Source organism: Hyposmocoma kahamanoa, unplaced genomic scaffold (genome assembly GCF_003589595.1).
Source record: "Hyposmocoma kahamanoa isolate Upper Pololo Valley unplaced genomic scaffold, ASM358959v1 99879, whole genome shotgun sequence".
Lineage (NCBI taxonomy): Eukaryota > Metazoa > Arthropoda > Insecta > Lepidoptera > Cosmopterigidae > Hyposmocoma > Hyposmocoma kahamanoa.
This window is the reverse complement of record NW_020656077.1, coordinates 6,840,703-6,852,719: the sequence shown is the minus strand read 5'-3', so window position 1 is coordinate 6,852,719 and position 12,017 is coordinate 6,840,703. Positions and strand designations below refer to the sequence as shown.

At 34.4% G+C, this 12,017-nt stretch overlaps 1 protein-coding gene across 3 annotated transcripts in view; it reads right to left on the bottom strand.

Annotated features, from left to right (window-relative positions):
* The window catches only part of LOC113239366 (atrial natriuretic peptide receptor 1), a 212,339-nt gene that overhangs the window by 108,240 nt on the left and 92,082 nt on the right, over positions 1 to 12,017 (bottom strand). For all 3 annotated transcript variants that reach the window (XM_026476345.1, XM_026476344.1, XM_026476346.1), the window contains 2 exons: positions 8,340 to 8,454; positions 5,907 to 6,054 (listed from right to left, as the gene is read on the bottom strand). In XM_026476345.1, the coding sequence (XP_026332130.1) occupies positions 5,907 to 6,054; positions 8,340 to 8,454 (263 nt within the window). The remainder of the gene's footprint in view (positions 1 to 5,906; positions 6,055 to 8,339; positions 8,455 to 12,017) is intronic.

Below are 12,017 nucleotides of genomic sequence, written 5' to 3'. Positions count from 1 at the left end.
TAGGCAAAACTATTTTATCCTGAAATCGGGTTTGGCCGGTAACATATGTACCAAATTTTGCGAATATAATTTTTTTTATGTGATGAGACCCGTGGTGCTGGCCACGTACGACGTATAAATGGGTTGATATAATAATATAGTAAAACGTATTGGCATGTAAAACCAGCGCCATACTGCCAAATATTATCACGAAATTATTTTAACCAATGGAAAACCTTGTTTATTTTTTTTATGATACCAAGTGACGTAACGTACAAGTGCGCCTGGTAGTAAGCCACACGCTTGCCCGGAACAGTTGCAATGTTACTCAGAGCTTTAAATCCTAAAGCTAGCACATTCTGAATACTATTTTGATTTAGGCCCACTATTCTTGAATAGCTTCGATATATGAAGAGTTATGGCGTTATCCCTGTGACGTAAAAGGGATCTATCTGTTTGGTTCGGAAGCAATGCGTCAATCTAATGTAAGCTGTAAAAAGGACAAAGCCCTTTCGAACTGTTGGGTCAAGTAAGATCTTGAAAGTACTTATGTGTGAACAGTGTTATGTGATACATAACACTGTTTTTAAATCACAATAGATATACTTAGATAGGCCTTTTTGGGACTTTTTGGGGTTTTTCCATTCTACTTGTGAATAAATTTATGTGGACCTTTTCTATTACTTTCGCTAGAGTACAATATTTGAAGTGTCAGTATACTTGTACGGCAAGTATCTTTATAATAGGAGTGGAAACAAAGGTATCCTCAAATCCTAATAGGAACTTTAGGATTTGTGAATACTTTTGTTTCCACTCCTGTTGTTAAAATACTAGCCGTACAAGTGCACTGACACTTCAAATATTGTGATCTATCTTTAGTGAAAGTAAAAGAAAAGGATCGATCCACATAAATTTATTCACAAGTAGAAATGAAAACACCCAAAAATGCCTACATACAACAAAAAAAAAACAGTAAACCAAGTGACGTTTGAGATTTACGTAATGGTGATATCTCTCGTTTTGAGAATTTTGATGAAAGTGGTGAGGGAACGAACCAACGTAAGAACAGTAAAGAAAGGGAATTCGAGAACGATTTAAAATTAAAAAAGCAAGTGGCGAGGTACCAGTAAAGAGGGTGATAAAAAAGTGTGATAACTATGAAGGAGGTCACCATCGTCACAATATATATCACTCTCATAGCCGCTCGAAGACGGGCGGACTTGTTTGAAGAGGTAGTGTGATAGGTGCATAGCAAGCAGCGCAAAAGTTCTGGAAGCCTACCACGAAATACTATACTACGTGACTGCGTCCGCAACGAAGCTCATACTTACTACACATGCCAGTTTTACGACAAATGCAATGTCATTTTTTTACAATAATAATACTCCCGGACATGTAATTCGAGTCACCTTGCATTTTCAATATTAAATGCTAGCTGAAGCAATGCTTGATTGATAAAGAATTTATTATGCAACTTTGAAACTGGTATACTAAACGTCATTTCCTTGAGTCCTTATTGAAAATTTGGATTTAAAAAACCGGTGAAAACTTTTCCTTCGACAATAACTACGTTTTTATATTCTAGCTCTTTAAGGGTAAAAATGCAAGGTGGCTCGAATTACGTGTCCGGGAGTGCATTCAGTGACGGGACAAATTCCCATGTGCCTGTAATTTCACCAACACCCTCACCCTTCAAACTCGGAACGTACCTAGTACAACTAACATTATCACTTGGCGGCAGAAATAGGTAAAGCACTTTTCTGGACGAAATCTTTCACAAGGAGCTCTACGTTTTTTATTTTTTTTTATAATACCAAGTGACGAGACGTACAAGTCGTGCGCCTGATGTTAAGCGACATGCCTGTTAATAACAGTTGCAGTGCCACTCAGAGCTTTAAATTGCGATCTGAGGGGCACTGCCACTGCGTCCGTCACCCTGAGCCATAAGTTGACAAGTCCTATCTGCCTGTAATTTCACCAGCACCCTTACCCTTCAAAATCGGAACACAGTAATGCTGACATTACTGCTTGGCGGCAAATTGCAGCAGCACTAACTCTATTACAAGAAGCTCTACTGCTAATAAAAATTCGATGCGAAAGCTATCATTTGATGTTTCGGAGTAAGGACTTATGTCAAATCTCGATCCGATACGAAGCTAAAACGATGATCGTTGCTTCGTATTTCGTATTTCGTGGTCAACCTTTATAAATGCTTATTGCTAGTTAAAGGTTTGAGAAGAAAATACGATTATTTTTATACCGATATGTCACAACGGTTTTACGTTTCATTTTCATACGTGGACGGGCATGCGGTACTTGAACACTTTTGGGACAGACATAAATATCTGTCTACCCTCTTACGCTGTCGATTACTATCTTCATCTCGACATTTTGCTGCGTTAACATTGGTACCACAATAAAGACATTTACTGTATATTTCATATTTTTTCTTAATCCTACGATAACCACATCATTATTATACTCGGGCCAAATATAGCGGACCTCGCGAGGGCGCTCGTATAATCCTTCCTTTTTAGAGATAATTATTTTAATTTAATTTAACAATCATAAGAAACATAATTTCACATATCATTATTTCTGAATAGTAACTGCATAAGAATGATAGTTGTTAAATGTTCAAGTGAAGTAGGATCCTATTAAGGAATTAAATGGTTCATCTAGACAATATTTTTGATTGAATATACTTTAAATATGTATTACTATCATTAATGAAAATTAATATAATGTATAATTAATGCAAATTAATCAATATTTACTTTCACCATTGTTACTCCTATTGACGAAATGTTGTTGATGTTATAAGGTTCCGTTTCCACTGGTTAGTTTAAATTCATTAACACGTCGATAGTTCTAGCAGCAGAGAGCTATGTACGTCGATAAAAAATAATTCGTCCAGGGAAGTACCTTACCTAATTCTTCCACCAAGCAGTAATACGGGCATTACTGCCGTTCCGGTTATGAGAGATAGTGGTAAATTACAGGCACTTGTCAACTTATATCTCAGAATGACGGACGCAGTGGCAGTGGCCAGATCTTTGCGATTTAAAGCTCTCAGTGACACTGCACTGCTAAGGACAGGCGTGACGTTTACCACCAGGCGCATGACTTGATTGTTCCGTCACTTAGTGTCATAAAAGACAACCTAAAATATTCAATAAAATGCAAGATATAATAAAAAATCTTAATGGAATGCGATTCAATAAGCATATATTCTGTGGCTGTTTGAAAAGCAATCCCGGGACACGGGCTTTAAGACGTAGCTTATGTTTGTATATCTGTTATGTGTGTTTGGTATTATGCATTTTAAATGACTTAATTATTATTCAAATTGACTACTTACTTCGTCCAACTGTTGCTTATGTCAAATTTTAGTTAGTGCCTAAACGTTTACAGTTATTTTAATTTTGATTTTTGTTTTGTACGTAACATGTAACATTATATTTTATTTGAATTGTGGTGTTCCATATTATGATGGGCATGGTCCTCAGAGGCTGAGTCATGGACCCTTTTGATACGCTTTTATTTTATTTTTATGCTTTTTTTTTACTTTTTATTTTTTTTAAATGAATTTATTTTTATTTTTTTTGTTATTTTGTTTGAAATTTATGCTTGTCAAATAATGCCTATTTTATTTTTTTATATTTTTTATTAACACAGAGCCATCAATTGATTAGAGTGTTATTACAGCATAGAAGAATATTGAAATGACAGTTCTATCAAAAAGTTAAATGCTGACAGTAGGACAGTACGTACTGTATTGTTCTTTTTTGTTTGACATTGCATTTTTTTATTTAATTGACTTCATATGACATTTTGGTTTATTGCTGAGATTCCATAAATTATTATTACCAACTAAACTATGTACCTGTATTAGAATAGAATAGAATTCATTTATTACAGCGGCACAACACAAAAGTAGAAATAAAAAAGACAAAACAAAAAATAAAATAATAAAAAAAACAACGAAGTATACATAATCCAATTTTAAACAGTGACTGAATATAAGTCATGTGTGCGGCTGTGGCGTATGTAAAAGGATTCACTTAGCTAACGTCACAGCTGAGTAAAGAATGTGACGCTGATTTTCAGTGGACCCTAATAATGAATGAATGAATGAAGAAATTAATTGAATCGAAAAGATATTATTTTAAGTAAATAAAGTTTGTTTTATTGCCGCACGGACGGCACTGTACGTCATCTCAGAATGCGTGACATTATGTCATTTGTAGGTGAACAAACAGGCGTCGTGCACTTGCCACTTGCGAGAATTTTACGTATATTGATTGACTACTGACCTCAATCCAACCTTTTTACAGTTTCTAAATAAAAAGAAGAATTAACGGTGAAAGAAAACAAGATAATACGCCAATGGTGAGTACGGAGACGTTTCCTTACTTATGTATGACGTCTCACGGTGCGTTTGGTGTTTGGATAACAGATTTAAAATATTACAATTTTCAGATTTTATTTACTGATTTAATTTACAAATAATTATTATTTCACAAAAATATTAATTAAATTACCGTTTTTGTTACCTATACGAACATTTTTTCCAACTCCATTTTGGATTTTTTTCTGATTATTGCCAGATTGCCTATGCTCCGTTTAGTCTATCGGCCGATAAGGAAGCTTTGACATTGTTTGTTGTTAAGCTTAAACATTGTTTAAGTTTCGTCAGCTTCCATATCGGGGTGCGTTAGGAGACAATTAAAAAAAAAATTACTCGCAAGTCTTTTGGAGTGTTTAGCATCACCCAAGCTCATAAGCATATCCTACGAAACTGTGCTTAGAGCGATGCCACACGGACGCTGCTGGTGCGATGCGTCTCGTCGCAACGCATGATGTCGTCTCGCGCCGTTTCCGTGCACCATGTGACATATAGTTCCAATTTATACGCAGTACAAGGCAACGTCACAGCTCAGACGTCGCAACGCCAACGTAACACATCGTGTGGCGTCGGTCTTAATCAGTCATTTCACCGAAAGTTACTGTCTGGCCTAAGCGAGGAAACTGCTATCTACCCCTCATAAAATCAACTTTATCACGCAGTTTGTTAGAGTTTTCGGGTGTCGGCTACGTAAATATAATGTAAACATGTCGAGGACACAATAAACTTGAAGTACGTGAAATTAGAATGCCTTTTAACTGATGTCAGTCATTTTGTACACACACCGGCACATTTTAACAGAACAAAAACAAAGTGAGATTATGTAATAACAATATGTATTGTTGTGTATAAAGTAGTAATTTAATTAACATCGACTCAGTACTGTGGTCACCACCATTATTTAAAAAAATATAAATTAGACAAAATGCATTTTTTTTAGATTTTGTGACAAAGCAGAAACATCTGAAATTTTAAATATTATTTTTTTATTATGTCAAGTGACAGGACGAACGAGTCGTGTATACTTGACGGTAAGCTACACGCCTGTCCATAACAGTTGCAGTGCCACTCAGAGTTTTAAATCGCAAAGATCTGAGGGGCACTGCTACTGCGCCCGTCACCCTGAGACATAAGTTGACAAGTCTCATGTGCCTGTAATTTCACCAGCAACCTTATAATAAATTTAATATTAATAAATTGATGAAACTAAAATAATAAATAAAAAAACTATTTCAACTAATGTTTACGATATTTACAAAAATACAACTCGAACCATTTGGCAATCATGTAGTAATCAATTATAACAAATGAATGAAAAAATGGCACTGAACTGTTATGTAAATTTTCAAATTAGACCTAAAACAAATAGTACGATAAAGCACCACTGTTTTGACAAAACCCAGCATTATTTTGAGGAGTTCACTCGTGTTCCCCTAAATGTGTCGGCGTGTGTATTTGTCATATTATAAATAGGTTTTGTTTATACTTTGTACAAGTGTAGGCAGTAATTTAACTTTACCTGGTCGGAAAACTTTAGGTATTCTGGTTTCTCAGGAGCTGGACTCGTTACGGTAAGAACGGCGCTGTAAGCGTGTCTGGCCCTCTCATTTCGTTCATCACTGTCACCCTCCAACTTCCATGGTTCTTTGGAGGACGCCGATGCGAGACTGTCAAGCAATAAATTCATTATTTACCTGCATCTATTTTTGCCTCGTTGAAGCCCATTATAGTCAATGCGGATCAGAATAATTCAATTTCATGCTTAGCGACTTAGCTCCATTTGCAGTCAGCAAACCTGGCCGACGTAACAAGTACATATCTTTTTATCACTAATAATATGAACAGGATTATTTAGTAAATTGTAAGTTAAAATAAACAGATAGGGTTCAATAAATACTAGAAAGTAAAACTAGGATTGAATTTTATGAATAAAATTGGGTAAAAAGGTGCTCAAGATGCTGGCAGCGTTCCCCCTTTGCATCGCTATGCTAATGCCCAACAAGGCAGCTGCGAACCCTTGGGTTTCTCAGACAGTCTATTAATTTTTTGGATAAAATTTTGTACTGGATTATACTTTTTAAAATTCAAGTTTAATAAAACCTTTCTATAAAAAAAAACGACCTCAAAAGTGATAATTCGCATTACTTCCTCAAACTCGTATCTTAAAGCACAAAGTTACTGCAATGCAAAAAATTCATTGACTTACAAATAAATGGACGACGGGTCTAATACAAAAACCACGAAAAAAATGTCCCAAGTCAACCTATTTAAACGTAGTGACATGTAAATGAATATGAAAAAGCTAAAACGTTGAATTTAAATTGTAATGTCATCGCAGTACTGTCTAATTTTGCTTGCTTCGCTGTCAGTGAATGACGCTCTGTATACGATTTTAACGCCCTATAAGTTCGGACACTTTTTAGCGCGGACCCGACGTCCATATAATTGTAAGTCAATGAAAAATTTAATTGTATACCTTCATATCACTGGCTTTTACCTATTCTGACAGTAATGCATTGAAATTGATAAGAAATTTAAAATAAATAGAAAATTTTGCCATCTCCTGAAAAATCACTCTTTTCAAAGATACGAGGATGAGAAAGTAAGGCGTCGATTATATCTGTCAAGTATTATTAAAATCGGTTAACAGGAAATGGGTGAATTCCAATAAACCGGATTCATCCCCTAATGTTCCACCCTTAGAGGTGGAATATTTACTTCTAATATGACTTAAACTACTACTGAGGTACCCTCTTTCCAACAAAAAAGAATCATCGAACTCGGTTCCCAAATGTCGGAGTAATAAATACAAAAAGGAAATATCGCACCCTTAGTAATATAAGGGCACAATCCAAAAAAAGTAGATTTTTGGGAAATTTGGGAATTGATAGGGACTTAAATAATAAATGGGATCAAACTTAAATAACTCCATATTTCTGTTATATTTTTTGTACTATATGGGTCTAACTTGAAAGTGTTTTTTAACTTGCTTGAAACTTATGGAATTTATTTATATTATTTATTTTTTTTATTGCTATTTATAATACATTTATCAAAGAACAAATCTGCCAAATTTCATATTTATAACTTAAATAATAAGCATGTTATTTGAAAAAATAGGTGTAATGTAGGAATCCAGAATCTTAATACGCGATTTCCCAAAAATCTACTATTTTTGGATTGTGCCCTTATATTACTAAGGGTGCGATATAGTCGAATTGATAACCGCATCCTGTGTTTGAAGTCGGTTAAAAACATTAAAAATTGTTTTTTTCTGAATCTAAATCGCGTATATTTGTTTCTTTTTTTTTAGAGAAACCAAAATTTCGGGCCCTGTACAGGTCCCATGGTCACAACTGACTGAGATGGTAAAGTCATTAACCTGTTAATATTAACGCAAACCACTCTGTTTTTCGAAGTAGTTACAAAAGTTATTCATTTATTTATGTAAATAAATATTGTACCTTAATAACACCTTATATTTACATTACCAAAGAGAATTCCAATTTACACTATTCACGTTTTGCTAAATATTTTAGTAAAAACGAATTATTTACTTCATTAAATTTATCAGAAGAAATATTAGATCCAAAGCTGGTACGGAGAAACCATCTTCTCTGTTCCAATTAGGATTTTTTAAAATTTTAATGGCCTCACGCAATTATTTTACAAGGACCATTGATTTGTCGAACTTAATTGAATGAGTAGATTTACACATGCCAAGTTCGCAATCTACGTACGCTTTACACGTTTTTACCATCTCAGTCAGTTGTGACTATGGGTACCTATAAAGGGCCCGAAACATCGGTTCGTTTAAAAAACATACACACGCAAAAAAAATCACTTACAATGTGTAACAATCGCGAAAAGCTAATAACTAAATAAACAAAGCGTTGTGAAAGTAACAGTAATGGTGTTACGTAAAAGGGTTTTCACAAAATTGTTTACTTACTTGGAAAACAGCTCTATGTTGAAGAAGACGTATTCTCCCGATGACACCATATTGAGTTCATCGGCGGCCAGCATTATGTTTCTTACAGTGCTCGGATTAGCGCATAAAACCACGACTAGAACAAAAATTATTATTTAATCAATTAATATACTACGTATTTTGCTTTCATTACTGCTTAGATAATCATCACACCTATTAACGTGGAATCGGCTTGAGCCGGTCACAAACACTTTTATCTGCACACTAATCATAAACCCTCTGATATTGTGTTCAAAAACCGCAAATTACGACCAGCATAAAGATTATTTTGTTAGAACAAATTTCTTGTCTGTGAAAATATGATTATTGCTTAATATTAACATCAATTTCGAACATTGTGAAAAAGAAAACAATTTGATTCGACCTCAATTCTAATATCAGTCGAGATGAAGTTTTATTCGAAATGAAATGTCATTAGCTAATAATTTTGACAAATTTCACACGTTACTTGATATCGAACGATATGATAGTTGGGGCCGACTCTAATATGTCTATGAATTTAAAAAAATTAGGGTTGCGTGACATGCGTGAGAAGTTTTTATTTGCCGCCATTTCGCCAGTCGTAACAAGCAGTTCCTGAACACATCTTATAGAGCTTATAATATGTGTATAGATAAAGGAGTGTATGTAACTATACATAATTAGGCATTAAAATACTCGTGTGATATTTTTTGGAAACCGCCTGTCGGCTCGTTTCATAAACCAACACTCGTATCCACGCGAAAGAAAGCGAAAAACAAGTTGCGGGTTTCGCTTCCGCTTAGAACACCTCTTATCAATAATAATAATAACAAACCATTTATTTCAGATACCCGCTCACGCGATGCGCTCCTCCTACCGCAAAATGGCGGCTATTTGGTTTCGCAAATTAGAAAAGGATTCAGTTTAAATACAAGTTTTTATAAATAAAAATTATTATTCTGCATTGCTAAATAAATACCCTTCATACTACCAACAAAAACATCTCAAATAAAATGCAGTAATACACCGCAAATCCTGCACTTAAAAAGCACTAATGAAATTTTTGGTGTACTTGGATAAGTATGATAATATTCCGTTTGAGTGGTTCTAACATTTACCATGAAATTACTCCTTAAAGTATAGTTTATAAACATTTATATTCAGGGTAAACTTAAAAACCGCTACTTACGGTATGTTTTCAATAAATAAACACCGAAGTTGTTTATTTTTTTTAAATGACAGACCCAGGTATTAAATACCTTATGGTTTGCTAGAGTAGTTACCGAAATAGCAATTAATATTAGTTCTTTTACCTGTTATAACTTCAATATCCGGATAAATCGGTGTAAAATCATCACCGGCACCTCTAGGTGTGGTATGCGTCTATCGCGTGAGCGGATATACACTCATCCATAATATTTGTTAGTCAAGAAAAGTACATTAGTGTTAGGTTTTAAATAATTATTGAAACAAAATTATTCATAGGTATTAAGATGGGAGCACAACATACACAACGAATTACTACGCATTCGAGTTAAGGCATCTTGATATTATAAAAAAAATGCAATTCCAAGTCATCAGAGAATAAGTGTGGTTGCCTCCCTTATAGAATAAGAAAACATTTTAAAATTGCCACTTATTGTATAGAACGTAATTGTTCATTTGTTTTCCTACAAATAAACGAACATACTTTATTCCCCGAATGGTCGGAATTGGCACAAGACCAAAATAAATTTACTTTGGTGTCGGAGCGAAAGATCCACTTAAGGTCGCTGAGCTTGCTAAGTAAGTAATTATTATTTTATTATGATAAATAAATTCGGCCCTAAAACTCTGTCGAGGACACAATGCGTAAATCTCTAAAGTACTTTATATTTTCGCGTCCGAAGAATTATCGTAGCCATTTTTCAAGGCTTGTCAATTTGAGTACATTATTCAATTATTTTTTACAGTAGACCCAGACCCCAAGTCTGCTTATTTTAAATCATCTCAGTTGTGTATAAATGGCTGGATTTTGTACGATTGATATTCTGTTGAATGTTAAGAGGGGGTAGAGGAAAAATTCCTAATCTTCGATTTGATTTAGAGGGGTATATCCGCTTTAAAGTTAAAAATAAAATATTGTAGAGTAACTACACGATATATTTAAGCATAGACATTAATCAGAAACATAAAAGAATAAAGTTTCCTCGATAGATAAAAATCACGAAAAGACCTCTAATTTTCACATTTTTTCGATTTATCCTCGAAATGCTACAGGTTATTAAGACAAAAATTAGATAATTAATTATATTTATGCATGATCGACAACTGTCACTACGGATTTTTTTAATCCCTTTAGTTTTAGAGTTATTCCGCTAAAACGAATTTGGTACTTTTATTGCGCAAAATTCAACATCTCTGTCGCATGTCACGCGAACTTCAGGCATATATTTGTTTCACAAATTTGGGCGGAGCCAAAAAACCGTCAAAACTTTTTTGGCATGAGAGCCCATTAAGTGTAGTGGCTTGTCAGTGACTACCCATAGAGTTACTATTCAACTGCCATTGCAACTTTTTGATATTCTGTTCTTTGGCGAGTCTCTGGCACGTCGATGACGCAGTCTACTAATAGTTTGATATAAAAAAATACATTTAAATTGAAAACAAAATGGCTGCTTAAATGAGATAAAAATTAAGATACATAATCTTTTTCGTGGTAGTTTTAGTAATTTTTTTTTATGTAACATCTAGTGACGGGACGAACAAGTCGTGCGTCTCCTATAACAGTTGCAGTGCCACTGCGCTCGTCACCCAGAGACATGAGTTAACAAGTCCCAATAGCCTGTAATTTCACCACCACCATTTAGTAAGGCAACATCGATCACTGACATTTCACTGACACTATTCTTCTCTCTATGGTACTGCTATAAATTGCTATTGCGATTTAAATTTGTATCGTAATAAAAAAAAAAATCACACTGAATAACCAGGAATTATCGTTAAATGGTTATTCTTAGAATAATAACGCATAGAATGATAGTTTCTTATCAAACGAACTGTCACAAGTGAGGCAAAAATCAAATTCATGTAGGCTAGATTTAGTAGTAGGTTAATTTTCGGTTTTAGTGAATATTTATATAAAAATACAAGTTGAAACGCGTTACTTCACTGTGGAATGTGATATTAGTATCTATTTTATGTTTGTCTGACGTATTTTTACACTCATTTACAGCACATTTAGTCACTTTTAGCTAAAATTCTGGAGCTGTTCGCGGTGCAGGTTGACCTTGAGCACTGACGGCCCGCCCGCTCGTGTAGGCCCATTGGGCGCGCTTCATTTGCCTCACTTAGCGTGTGCGAACTAGGTTTCTATGCGTTATTATTCTAAGTGGTTATTTAACAAATATGAAAAATATACATTTTTGAGCGAACACAGCAGATAAATTCTGAAATAAAGATTTGCCATCACCATAACGAATTATGCAAGAAAAGCAATATTAAAACATTATATGTACAGGTAACCAGCATCACAATAGATGAAGTCAGATGCTAATAAAATTTTCACCACACTTGCTCGTAAAAAGTGTCATGACATGCAAGCAAAGTCGACCGTAATATCCTAAATTATCTTCACGGGCTTTTTCATTACATTACCGTAAGTACTTCTCTTAGAGATTAAGAAAAGAGGTTTTATGC